The sequence below is a fragment of the Nycticebus coucang genome, chromosome 3, assembly GCF_027406575.1.
Source record: "Nycticebus coucang isolate mNycCou1 chromosome 3, mNycCou1.pri, whole genome shotgun sequence".
NCBI classification, from domain to species: domain Eukaryota; kingdom Metazoa; phylum Chordata; class Mammalia; order Primates; family Lorisidae; genus Nycticebus; species Nycticebus coucang.
Window position 1 is genome coordinate 155,521,953 of NC_069782.1, and position 14,211 is coordinate 155,536,163.

The 14,211-nt window shown below is 47.6% G+C and overlaps 1 protein-coding gene across 3 annotated transcripts in view; it reads left to right on the forward strand.

Annotated features, from left to right (window-relative positions):
* DOCK1 (dedicator of cytokinesis 1) overlaps positions 1-14,211 on the forward strand; it is a 510,373-nt gene that overhangs the window by 415,711 nt on the left and 80,451 nt on the right. For all 3 annotated transcript variants that reach the window (XM_053584228.1, XM_053584229.1, XM_053584230.1), the window contains exons 32-33: positions 5,806-5,864; positions 13,415-13,563. In XM_053584228.1, coding sequence (XP_053440203.1) covers positions 5,806-5,864; positions 13,415-13,563 — 208 coding nt within the window. The remainder of the gene's footprint in view (positions 1-5,805; positions 5,865-13,414; positions 13,564-14,211) is intronic.

Sequence of the window (14,211 nt, forward strand, 5' to 3'; positions counted from 1 at the left end):
CCCTTCAGGAGTTCTCAGCGCTAGTGATTCCTAAGGAAGGACAGAGGTGTCATCCAAATGACACCTCTGAGCCTGCTGCCCACCCCCAGCCTTTTCTGTTATTGGGGCCCGAGAAATATGACTAAATTGTCAAAGAGGTGACTTTTGACAAACAGCCAGCTTGACAATTTTAGTATGCAAGACGTCACGTGTCCTGATGGGGATGATGTGGCCCATGACCGTGGAGGAGCGTCTGTGTTCAGGACAAGACGTTGTTCCAGAAGAGCAAAGGGTTTTGGAGCTGGCCCTTCCACACATCCTCGCACACAGAGCTTATGGAGGACTGTCAGTGTGACTGGGTGAAGGCTTATGGCAAAGCCCAGCTTGCTGCAGAGACCACCCGCACAAAGCCCCTCTTCCCATTGGTGCTGGGGATGTTTTCTTGTTTTGTTTTGGTTTTTGTAACTGGAGAAGTCTATGATCTTCTAGGAGGACAGGTTTCACAACTGGACCCAAATATGCACTAACAAAAATAACCTCATCTTAGCAAATACAGGGTTCTGAAACTCCAAGGGACACAAGGAAACTAAAAGGGATTAAATATGCTGGGTGTGCCCCGTTTTGCAAGGTGACCTCATCGGAAGCTGCAGTTATATATTCCAAACCATGACAGGAAATGCCATCAATTTGATTTGTGTCTGTGCTAATGCTTTTTTTTTTTTTTTTTTCCTCTAAAAGACCCAAATTACTTAAAACAAAGTGGAGTTAGGCTTAGCAAGTGGTAACCCTGCACTGGCTCCATGTTAGAAAGGCTAATTGTGTGCCACATGCACTGGTGATGTCACACCTGCTGAGTGGGACAACACCCAGGGCAGGCAGGACCCTGTCACATCAGACCTGTGTCTAGGAAGGCTGATTCCCACTGGTCCCGTTTGGGGTCCCCGTCCCCCTCAGCCCTCCCAGACACACACTCTCCTTTCCTCTCCGTCCGTCCACTCAGGCCTTGGCTGCTGCCCTGTACCCCACCCCAGGGCCTAAATGGGAGAAGGGGGAGCTCGTTGCTCTGACTGCTGTCCCTGCTCCTCTGCCTCCCGGTGCTCCCCTCCTGACTCTCACAACTCCTCCCTGGGTTTTGTTCTGAGCCTTCTGGTTCTCTTGCCAGCCGCGTTCTCTTCCACCCAGATACTAAGTGTTGGGAGCTCCTCAAGTCTCGGGCTGAGGACATCTCATTCTATTCTCTGTCCTTACGAAAGCATTGTTCAAATGGTAGGTCTCAACTGTTTATTGGTCCAGAACATCACCTTTCTTACAGTGTCATCGTGAGGTCTGTCTGGCATAACAACAAACACAGACTGTGGCTTGAAACCACAGAAATGGACTGTCTCTCAACCATGGAGGCCAGGAGTTGGAATGAGGTGTTGGCAGGCTGGCTCCATCTGGAGGTTCAGAGGGAGGACCCGCCCCTTGCCTCTCTCCTGGCTTCTGTGGCTGCCCCCCCCAACCCCCACCGCCACCCCGTCCCCGGCTCTCCTTGGCTGGCATCTGCATCTCTGCCCTGTCTTCCCTTGGCGTCTTCCTCACATCTACTCCCTGTCTGTGTCTCTCAATCTCCCTCTCCTTATAAGGACACCAGCTGTTGGGTTTAGGCCCACCCTGGTCCAGCATGAACCTCTCCTAACATGATTACATCAGCAAAAGACCCTATTTCTAAATAAGGCCACAGAGTTCCAACCTGTCTTTATAGTAGAAACACTTCAACCCACACCAGTCATGAGCCACTGATTTGTTTTTTCAGTGAAATAGAATATGAGAGAGAATATCAGAGTTCATTACAGGCAGCAAGGTTAAATGATACCTTCATAAAACTTTTATACACATATATTTAATAATATGTGTGCCAGTTAAATAAAGGAAATGTATTTCTTATGTCAGAGAAGTTTTGAAACTTATATAAAGGCCTTTTCAAAGACCTGCCTCTGCTGACAGCACAGCCAACCCCCCTTGGTGTTTTACAGAGAAGGTGCCAACTGCCTGCTGTGGTCTGTGCGCACCGGCCCCGCCCTGCCTCAGGGCCTTGGTACCCGCTGGTTCTTCTGCCTTTAGCGTTGTTCCCTGTTTGTCAGGATTGTACCTGTCCTTCAAATCTTAGGGCAAACTTAGCTGTCCTAGAGAACTCATGTTCAATTCTCTCTCTCCTCTTACGTTTTTCCTAAAATGCCATAATCATGGCCTTCAAAGCAGCAGCTCCTTATCTCTCTCTCTCTCTTGCTCTATCTCACTATATCTATATCTTATGTGATTATTTGCTTACTGTTCGTCCCGCCTACAATCCTAACAGCCCCCTGTGGTCTGTGGGTCTTATCTGTTCTCCATGTCATATTAATATTATTATTCTTATATTAATGCTCATGCCTTTACATTCGTATTCTCATTTTAGCCCTGTCTGGCCCAAGTGCTCAACAGGTGTTCACTAAATGAATTGATCTAAACGAGCGTGGGAACACTGATAAAGCCCAGACTAAGATTTTAAAGGAAGGACCCTCGTGGCTTGAGCGCTGCTGAGGCCAAGAGGCATCATGTCTCTCTCCTCCTTCACAAAGGCCTGGAAGGTGACTGTCATATACCATATCCCTATACAACAGAGGAGGAGACTGAGGGTCAGAGCAGTCAAGGAAATTGCTCACTGTGCTTAGATTAAGGCTCGGGTTGAGCCATACCCCCAAGGCAGGGCTGTCTCTGGTGGACATGAGTTTTCTGTTTCTTAGTGTAAAGATTCAGGAAATCAGGTCTTGAGGCCACAGAGATTAAATTCATACAGTTTTGTGTCAGGGAGATAGCCTGATGTGTGGGGTTCTAGCTCTCCCTGGGGGCTGAGAGGCTGCCCCCCGAATGCATGGTCTGCTCACTGCCTCGTGGTAGTGGCTCCAGCTGGTGCCCTGAATCTCGGCTTTCTCTTTGGAGACTGGCTGGGATGATGTCTGGGTACTCACCTCCTGGGCTTATCAGGAGGGTCAGATGGAAGGAGAGCATTTGGAAAGGCACGCCGCAATGCTGGGCTGTGAAGTTCTGGGCGTCCTTGCCTGTCCTGGGGGGCGTGTGCTTTGAGGGAAGAGCATGGGTTTGGGGGCCTGAAGGCTCAGACACTCTCCCACCCACCCATCCCCCATTGCCCTGTGACGATGGCCAAGTCATTTTGCTCTTCTCCTCCAGGACCAGTCAGTTCCCTCAACTGTAAATTGTGAGAGAGGAACTTAATTATGATCTCCCAGGCTGCCACCAGCTCTGGGGTTCTGTTTCCAGGTAATGAGTGTTAGCCCAGCCACTCTCAATTACAATCATTTCTTCTCCTCGTGGGAAGAAGTGGAAATGGTTCGGGAAGCCCTCTCCAGCTCTGGTGACAGCTGTAACTCTGTTTGGGGCTTACTCTGCGGCATGTATAGATTCATCAAAGCTGCTTTCTTATTAAAACTAGCGAAAAGATCAATCTCGCTGCCAGGGAAATCCCATCTGCCCTCCACCCTCGGTGCCTCACCCTTCCTTGTTGCCTTTGTTCCAAGGCCTCAATGCCCTTGTCTTACTCGACTATTAAAACAGCATTTTTAGCACCTTTATGCCAGAGGCCTGACTCTCAGGAGGGATCAGCTCTCAGATCTTTGCTAATCCCCCAGTTCTCAGATACTGCTGAGGGCCCTTCCTGTTCCACCCACCAGACAGTGAAGTGTAACCAAGAATGGAAATCCCTCAGCCCTCATCCCCCATCACCTGAGGGAGGGGGCATGCGGGGAGAGGCACGGAGGGGAAGGCAGGGATGGTCTGGGAGCAGCTGGCCCTCTCAGTGGCTGCCCTTCCCAAGCCTCCCAGGATCCAGCCTGCAATGCTGCCCCCCCAAAAAAGGCTAGTCACTCCTCTGGGTCATGCCTGAATGACTCAGGCCACAATGGTTAAACTGGCTGCTGCCGAGGGTCTCCTGTGCTTGAGTTTCTGAAGTTTAGAGTTTCCCTTAAATTGTTCTCATTCTAACCACAGTAAGACCCGATAGGGGGAGTTGAGACAGGGGACAGGAGACACAGTGCTGGTGCCAGTGAGCCTGGCATGAGGCCGTCTTGTTTTGTGAGAGATGTTTCTGTAGGATGAGAAGGGATTCTGTGCAGCTTGAGTGTGAGAAGAGCGTGTGAAGTGTGGGTTCGTGAGTGAACCGCAGCCCTGCCCTGCAGTGAACATTTTCACCTGCTCGGGCCTCTGACCACCTGGAGGTGTTGCGGGTCTGCACACATGGTGCCAGAGGGTTAAGGGGCACAGGTGTTTGTGACCTTCTGATGCCACATCCCAGGCTTGCCTGACGCCTGCTTGGCTGGAAGGTGACTCATCCAGATGGACAGCGAGACCCTCACTACCCTTGGAGGAGAACTCTGGGTTTGGCCAGAGCCTTACTTTCCACATTTCTCATCTCCTGAGAAACACCAGGAGGAATCCCACCTGCTGGGGCACCTTGCAGTCAGTGGCATCCTCTCCCCACCAGGCCACGGCAGCTGCTTAGGTCCCAAAGGGAAATTAGGAATCAGGGAGCAGGCACCACAAACCTTAAAAGGATGCACCACTTACCAAAACTCAGGTCATACATCCCCTGGGGTGCAAGTTAGGCATGGAGGGTCTTTCCTGCCACCTCCAACTTGGGCCCAGTAGCTGTGCTGCTGGTGTGTTCCCACCATCCGTGGGCAGGGGCCTGTCTTCCCTGTAGCCTTGCTGAGGGGCCCATTCCTCAGCTGAGACCCCCTCCTTGAGGGAATATACCTACATCAGTGCCCACCTGGGCTTGTAGGTGATACGTGGACCTTAAAGGACTGGTTTGTCCTGGTAGGAAGAGGCTTATGCTCCTGGTTCAGCGTCTCCACCTGTGCTGTGGGCCAGGCTGCCAGGGACCTTGATCTTCCCTGGTGGAGATTGTCACACCGGCTATGAGTGACAGATATGTGCTTAGGGAACCAGAGACTTTACTAATAAGGTGACAGCAGGCTGCGGGTTGTTGATATACTGGCCGAGATCTTCATGTAAAGAGCCAAAGTGCAGTCATCTGTCATCAGAGCTTGCCTTTTCACATCTCCCAACACAAGGATGAACGAAGCGGGCTCAGTGACACAGCTGCTAAACTGTAATACGGTAGGATAATTTTGCAAATTATTATTTTTAATATAATCAGCTTTTTCCTTAGGCAATAAAAGAAAAAGTTAAATTGCTCACAAACTAATAAAGGTTTATCTTCTGAAGCATCAAATTCCCTTTACTCATGAAATGCACACCTCCTCCATGCACCCACCTGGAGGAAAATTAGCATTTGTTTTCCCTGATAAACAACCACAAGTGGAATATCTGTTAACATCTTTTGGTGCTAAGCCCTTCTTTACATTTAAAATGATAAAGAAAAATGCGAGAATTTGAAAGAGGCCTTTCCTGACTCCAGGTGTAATTGTAATGTAGGAAAGCTGGGTAGTAGGAAGTATTTGTTATCTGCAATACATGACGGGAAGGGAAAACAAACTCCCCCTCAGGCCCGGGAACCAGGAGGGGCAAGAGAGAAAAGGGCTTCGTTACTCTCCTCTGCTTCCCCCAGGTTCCCAGGGGGACAATGCATGATCCTCAGTGAGAAGAAAGTGAGTTCCCCTGCTAGGTTTCCTTCTCCTTTGATTCCTTTTGGTGGCAAAAGAAGTTGAAACTTTGACACTCTCTTTGTCTCAGTGATAGGAGACTTTAATTGCACTCAAAAACAATAGGTCTGATTTTCAAAGCTCTGTAGAGTGATTCAGCATTCCGCATTTCTCTGATTTCCAGGTACGGAGATATGCGGAGACAGATTGGCTTTGAGATCAGAGACATGTGGTACAACCTTGGTAAGTAGCCGGGGTTTCGGGGCGTGGTGAATATCTTGAAGCCCAGGTGGGTCACCACATTGGCCCTGTTGGTCCGCGTTTGGGGGTCTTAAAAATCTGAACGGTACGTGTGCCTTGGACAGCAGTTATTACTCTTTGTAGTAACTGTTTTCGGTAATTAAGAGATAAGAGACGGAAAGAGAGGAAAGAACATCTGATTTGGGGGATGGAAAGAAAAATCAGCAGTGTGGCCTCCTGTGGGGTAAGCACATTGCCTAGAACTCCCACTTCCTGGCAGTGCCAGCATCTTGTCCGTTCCCTCGGTTTCTCAGGCAGCCAACCATGTAGCTCAGCCTGCTGTGGCATTCGCTTTTTGTACTTGATTTCACAGACTCTGCATTCTAAAGGTTTGTTTGCCCACTGGACCTGGATCCTGTATTTAGGTACGCTGCCACCAGGTGGTGGTGCTCCTGCAATGAAAGCACTAAGGGATATGTTTGTATATGATGTGAAACTAACAGGATTGTATTCATAAATAGATTAATTAATCAATAATATTTATCTACCTACTTTCATCATTAATAAGGAATCGTCAAGTCTTAACCAAGGTGACATGTAATTTTTTCATATAAGCCCCTTAAAGAAACAGTGACTAATAATAATGTAGTCTCTTCCCTCTGTAAAGTGCCCGCTAGGAATCTGGCCTCACTCCCAGTTGAGATCTAGCTCTCTCTGACTCCCACCCTCAGCCCTCAGGCTCACATTGTGCTAAGGTGGCCAAAGCCACAGAGGGGCTGGGGGTCTTGCCCAGGCCATAAGCAAGGAAGGCTTCAAGTGCCTTTCCTGCCTCAGGACTGCCAGGCTTTGCTTCCTTCCACCGCAGACCCTACTGTGACCTGTTGCGAGAGGCCTTTCACTCTCCCCTCCGCTCCAGACGATCTTTCCTTGACTAGAAGGGAGCAGAAGTCTGTCCACTTCCCTCCCCGTTTATCCCATTGCACCTTGGTGTCATCTGCTCACCCAGGGCTGTGATGCCGTGGCTGCATCCTAAGATGCTTCTTAAGTAGCTGCCAGCTCCCTACAGTGACAGACAGAGAAGTTTAGCTAGAAAGATGCAGAAGGGAGCAAAGTGATTAAAACCCAACATGGATTTTGATGAAGGTGTGTGGCTAGGCTCCCTGGGGGGGGGGGGGGGGCAGGAGCAGCGTTCTCAGGGCCACTCCTGTCCTGGGGGTTGGCAAGTTCACGGCAACCTCTCTTCAACCCAAGCCAGATTTCTTCAGAAAGACCTTTGCTTCCCCATCCCTCCTGAGTTCCCTGGTGTCAGCAGACCCATGAAGGGTGGTCCTGTCTCATCTCAAGGAGAAGTTCTGAGAACTCAGAAGGCATTTGTCTTTCTGCTCGTGTGAAGGATGGAATATTTTTCAAATGGCTCTTTACCCAGAAAAATAAACAAAGAAGACCTTGAAAGACAAACATGTAAGTTACTCTATGGATAACACGGTCAAGGTAGAAATTACGAACGTCTATTTAACATGAGACCCAGTTAGGTGCCCAGGAAATCCTCTGTATAGGCTCCCAGGTGAGGGTGAAGAGCCAATCAGAAAGGCTCCACCTACTTGTGCCCCCACAGTGCAGAGGTTCCCCCCGCGACCTCTCTGAGCATCAGTGCTGGAGTCAGCTGAGGACCCCTTACGAACACGCTGTGCCGGGTCTTTGCAAGTGAGTTCGCTGCACGTGTCCAAGAACCCACGTACTGGCTCAGCTGTCAGAGGGCCTGGCGATCCCTGCATTGTAGAACCCACCAGACACAATCCTGTCCCTGGCCTTCCTCCCATCAATGGGGGCAGAGTAGGAGCCTGTGCTCTCACATGAAGAGAGGGGACAGTCCATCCATCAGTCACACCTTGGAGTTTTCATCCTGTCCCCCGCATCACCTGCCCTTGTGGCCTCAAGATCCTGGCTTGGTATTTCCGAGCTGTGAAATAAAGAGGTTGGACTGAATTTTTCAAGAAATTTCCTATCCCAAATCTTGATAATTCTGTGACACACGTATATGATGATCTCAGTAATAAAATGTGGAGGCTTCAGAATGGTGAGAGGGACCGTTCCCGATCCATTCTAATTGATCTCTCTGTGTCTGTCTTAAAATCACGCTCTGACAGATGCATTTGTCAATTGCTCCGCCGGCCAGATAGCACCGCCTGTGGTGGCAGGGGCTGTGCCTCGCCCTGCGAGAAAGAGAAGCAGGACAGGAAACAGGCGCCTGGGGAGAGCTGGTGTGGGGCCGGATGCTGTCCTCTGCTGGATGACTGGGGGTGCAGGGCTTTTGTAGGCACCACATCCATGAAGGAGGTGCCAGGAGTCCCTGGGCAGACCTGAGACCTCTCTTCTGGACACCAAGGTCATCTTTAACCCTGGCCCTTCATAAAACAATGGCCCACCTTGTTCTGAGTCATTGCACTTCAACTCCAAAGTATAAACTGGGTTATTTCCCCCAAGAGGACAGTTTCAGATATGCTCTTCAGTGAAGGTCCTTCTTGCTGAAATGGCTCACTAGTATTTTTCCCATCATTTACAATAACTAGGGACAGCCACCCTGGTAGAAGTTGCTATGGGTCTTCACACATGGAAATGTTTCCTTCTCCCTGTAAATAGCTGCTGCCACCACACAGGAACCCCTGAGGGCCCCCCAAGGCCCCTCCAGCTCTCAGCTATCCCTCAACTGTAGGGTCCCTCGCTGCACAGAAGGAATCTCCAAAACTCAGCTAAAGCAACAACAGGCCAGATGTCACCCTGCCCAATGCTTGCTCCTGCCCTTCCAGTTTTTTGCTTTTGGTTTTGTTTCCTTTAAGTATTTTTAGTGTCACTCCTGGAGTCCCTGAGATTGACCACCATGGAAACTGGCTCCATTTCATTTGTGCCATCTGAGAGGCAGCAACAAAGGAGGTAAAGATAGGCCCGGGGCAGTGGTGTGGGGCGAGGTTCCCTGAGCTGCCCCTCCGAGCCCACGGGCAGGCCGGCCTTCCAAGGAAGCACACTCGGGTCTGGCACAGATTTTGAAAGCCTCTTCAGAGTGGTAGGTTTTCTTGACATTATCTGTCATTATGCTTCAAATAGGCCAAGTCAAGCAACGAGACTCCTTTGATTTGTAATGTAAAGGATGCGGTGAAGAGAGCACATTTCCCCGTTTCTTCTTGTTACTTGCTGATTTGAAGGTGGTGATTAATGCATAAGAGATGCATTTTGCAGCTTTTTAGCTGGGAATATCCAGTCCGGTATTAGAAGTGCCCAAGCAAAGGTAAACCTCAGCCAATTAAGGGCAGGGACTTGGAAACAGCGAGAAATAGCAATTGACCACCAGGATTGGGTCCTTATTTGTAAAGTAATTAAGTGTTTTTTAAAAGTTAAAGAGATAATAATAAAAGCATCAGCAGTCCATAGGACCTTCCCCAGGCAGCTCCAGAGCCCCATTGGGTCACCCCAGGCACCTGGCTCCTTTCTACTATAGGTCTCAGGTGTTTGAGAGCGTCACTGCCAAGGCTGCCATCCTCAAAATTTATGACAGCACATCTTGACTTCCCAAGATGTACACAACCTATTTTCTATGCTGAAAAAAAAATTTTTTTAATGGGTTCAGGTTTCGGAACAGACTGGCAGGATGATAGAGCTGACTCTGCCAAGGAAATAAAAATAGAAATCATCTCTGTGTATATATATGATCTTCTGGTTAGTCACCTGTCACTCAGTCAGACCTGGAGCTGAACGCTCCATAGAACTGTTTCTTCCTCCAGCCTTTGCAGCAGCACACGAGGCTCACGGAGAGACGTGTTCAGACCGCACCTTCTCTGGGCCCAGCCTCAAAACAATGATCTTGGGTCAATTTTGCTCAATTTAATATAGTGCAAATGCAGCCCAGCCCCAGGGGACAGAGCAGCATGGCCCTTTTCCCCTCCACCCTGTTATATTTAGAGTCTGGATGGGGAAATCAAAAGCAGACTCTCCCAAAAGAAAAAGGGGGGGAATGTGCTTCTTTGCCCAGCTCTTGGGTCATGGGTCAGAGTACCCTCTGTAAAACCTCCTGTGGGAGCACCTGCTGGCCCCATGCTGCCTCTATTTACATTTTGTTTATTACGTCCAGCACCCTGTACCCAATCCAGCTAGGACAAACGTCCTTGCAGCACGCACTCTGTTTAGGATATTTTTCATGTAAGGAGTGCCTTCCTGGGCATTTTAGGGAGATGTGGAGAGTTGTATGCTTTTCATTGGAAACCCATATATGCTGTGGCCTAACCAGTTTGGCCAGGTGGTAGAATTTTTCCACTCTTCCTGCCCGTGTGTACATAGAGATTTTCCTGGAATGAAACTCTGTTTAATGTCCCAGTTTTCTAACACTCGTGATTGTAAAGAGATAATTTAAACAACCAAGGGGTGGCTGCGGACTGGGAGGGTCTGGTTTCATTGGGAAATAGGTGTCATTCCCAGGGGAAGCCTCACCATGTAGCTGGAGTGAAGGCTCCAGTTGGGTTTATGGGATTTGGAGTGGAGAGGACAGCAAGCCTGGCCTGGTGTCCTGAGGTGACAGACTCGCCTCCTCCCCCAAAAGTGCAGCCTCTCTGGAAGTCGACACTGCAGGAGTCACCTGATCCTCACTGACCTAACACTCTGTTAAATTTGAGCAAGATTTGCTCTGGGGAAGATCCATAATGCAAATAAAAAAAAAAAAAAAAAAAAGGAGAGAGAGAGAAAAAAAAAAAAAAAACAGATAACACCAGGTAGCATCACCCACCATACCCTGCTCCCCTCGGGAGCTCGGGATTGTGATGGTTAAATCCCAGGGATGTCACTATCCACAGAACTCAGCGCCGCTCCAGACAAGTGACTGGTGACTAACCAGTCGTCTGCACTACTGGAAGAGTAGTGATCGAAGGTGAAGACACGGTCAATTCTGCACCTGATTTTTCCAATCCTTGTGTCTATGACCACTTGCTACTTGCCTGATATGTTTCTCCCAACTTGGAGCAATAAAACCTGTTGGCGACAGAACTTTATGACACTGAAATTGTAGTTGATGAACAACACCCTGTCACCATCATCTGTTTTCTGAAACATTGGCTGTGACATTTTTTAGGCATAATACAAGGAAAGTGTCAGCTGAGAGGCTAGATATAATAGCATTTTCAAGGGTATGCACACAGCTATTGCGTGCCTTTCAGAAACCTTGAGCTTTGGGGAAGTGATGAGGCTCTCGCTATGATACTCTGAGTCAGAGTATTAATTATTTAGTAAAAGTTAAAAATAAGATTTTAATTATACTCAGATGCTTTATTGAAGGTTACATTTTAGATGCATATCCGCCCAATAAAAACGTATTTAGGCTAATTGTGAGGAACCTGTATTTTCTTAAGTATAGCTATTATATTAGCCACCTTTGTTTAATGATTCTCAGAAATCTGTATGAGCTGAGTTGTAAAGAAAACTAAATTCTTAAGAATATCCATTGTGTTTCCTGATTGTGTAAAAATATTAGTAAGATTGGTTAACTATGGATGAATTGCCAGTGTTAATAAAAAAAACTTGCGAATATTTCATGGAAGAATTTAGTTTCTTGTGCATACTTCTGTGGTATGTTAAAAATGTCTGTTAGCTGTAGTGGGGCAAAATGAAAATAAATCAGGATTTCTGACATTAAAGACAAGAGGGCAGGATTTTAAAAGGAGTCTTACGTGACCACTTGCTAGGTCATTTAAGTGGTGATTTACATTCAGGACCTGCCTCTAAATGTAATCGTGTCACCTTAAATAAGGCCACGACCCCCGCTAGGACTGAGTTTTGTAATAGCTTCTCAGTGTCTGTGCAGTGAACCAAGCCTGGCACTTGCTGCAGCTTCCTCACTCTGCTGCCTGGTGGACCTTCCTCTGCCCACTTCAAGCTCTTCATAAGCTCATGGTTCTCCCCAGTCCTGGGGAATTTAGAAGCAGCACACCCCAGGGGCACGGAGCCACCGTGCAGACCCCACCACTAGCCGGAGGGAGGCGCCACCTCTGTCAGGGCCATCAGCAGACTTTTCTGCTCAGGTGCTGGGTTCCCAGTGGTGATTCTAAGTTAGTATATGGGTAAGTCAGAGACAGGCCCAGAAAGGCAGGGTACCAAGATTTCCAACAAAATAAATTGAATGGAACTCAGTGCCAGCTCCAGGGTAGTCTGAAGGAAAAAAGTTGGGGTGCTTGGCAAGAAGCCAGTCTCTACTTCCTGGGGGATTTCTTTGAGAGTTGTAATATCCTAGCATCACTGGATCCTAGCATCCGACGGCAGGGAGTGGTGTGGACAGCTGCCCCATTGCTATTTTCCCAGGGGTGGTTAGGGTCCCAGTGCCACATAAAGATCCTCTGACAAAATAAGTAAAGTGAAGATCACAACTGAGACTTTTGAATATCATACCCAGGTTCAAACTTTGCTCCTTGGGTCCACTGAGAGCTCCCCAAGCAGCCTGGACACAGCCCAGTTTCTTCATCCATAAAATGGGCTAAGAAGGTACTTATCTCAGAGGGTTGTCGTGAGAAGTCAGCAAGCTCATGCTTTCTGCCAGGCTCATCGCGTAGTGAATGTAGTAACTGTCCTTTACTGTTGTAATACTCATATGATTATGCACCATGGTCATATTATTGGTTTTTTAAAAAAACTTTCATAAATCATCTCCCTGAATAAAAATCTTAGCTGGAACAAGAGATGAGATTAATAAAGTATTAATAGTATTTTAAGGGCAGTGCCTGTGGCTCAGTGAGTAGGGCGCTGGCCCCATATGCCGAGGGTGGCGGGTTCAAACCCAGCCCCGGCCAAACTGCAACAAAAAAATAGCCGGGTGTTGTGGCGGGCGCCTATAGTCCCAGCTGCTCGGGAGGCTGAGGCAGGAGAATCACGTAAGCCCAAGAGTTAGAGGTTGCTGTGAGCCGTGTGACGCCACGGCACTCTACCCGAGGGCGGTACAGTGAGACTCTGTCTCTACAAAAAAAATAAATAATAATATTTTAAATAAGCATTTTCCTATCAAACTGTGGCTGGAAAAAAGCAGAATCATTCCTGTTTCTATAGTTTCATCATCTGATGCCTGTGCTTTTATTTGCTTTGATCGTAGTGGTTTAGAGTGTCACAGAAATCACTGTGCATTCTTTACAGAGGTATCGAATTGCAAACTCATCTTCACAAGGTGTTGGAGACAGAAAGGACCCAGGAGACTATCTGCTCTCCCTCATTTGTCAACTTCTGTTCTTACCATTGTCTGCAAAGTTAGAGGCCGAGACCCCAGCTCCCAGCCTGCTCCCTGCACGACTGGGAGCCAGCTGCTCATGGCCATCATCTGTGTGATACAGGTGTCTGCTTACGCAAGGGGGTTATCTTCTATGACAGACACGTCATGATCGCAGGCCTTACACAGTATGAATCCTCGAACAGCTTCACTTATGACATTTGGAATACAATGTCACAATGATCTATGTTTTGTTTTGACCATTTACGACCCATTTTGTTATCCTTTTTCAAAATTTCTGAATAACGTATTTTTGCATTCCCAGGTCAACACAAGATAAAGTTCATTCCAGAAATGGTGGGCCCAATATTAGAAATGACTTTAATTCCTGAGACGGAACTGCGCAAAGCCACCATCCCCATCTTCTTTGATATGATGCAGTGTGAATTTCATTCGACCCGAAGCTTCCAAATGGTAAGGACAGGGATGGGCAATGAGTGGCGTGGGCACATGAAGGGGCCAGGCCTGAAAACCTTGAAAGAAAATTCAGATAATTCTAGAGTTCAATGTGTTGAACATGGAAAACATAATTCCCTACAGCTTAAGAGAGAAAAACCTATGATTTTCCTTATTGAGGAAGCACATCATTCTTTGCACTCGATTTTAGGGAGAATTATTCTCAATTTTTAGCTTTTACTTATTTTAATCTGGATTTACTCACCCATTAAACCCTGGATGAACGTGTCTTTCTCCTCTTTGGAATATGCACGAGTGTTTAATCAAATGCTATTGTATACACTCAGACTGGCTGTTTGTTGCAAAGTTTCATTATTTGGAATTCTAAAGTTTTTGTTTTTATTCTCTTTTGTGTATGCGTCAATCTTTTACCCGTTCAATGGAACTGATGAAAATTCCCAAAAGAAAGCCTAGTAAAGTGCTCAAAACATACTATAAGAATACAAAGGACAAACTCTCAATACCTTATGCTCAAGAAGTAACAAAGGCTCCTTCCCTGGGTCCATGAAAATAAGTAGTGTTCATGTACTCACAAGCTGGAACACATACCCACCCGTGCACACATATGTGCACATACACGTGTGTGTACAGAGATTGCCCTGAGGA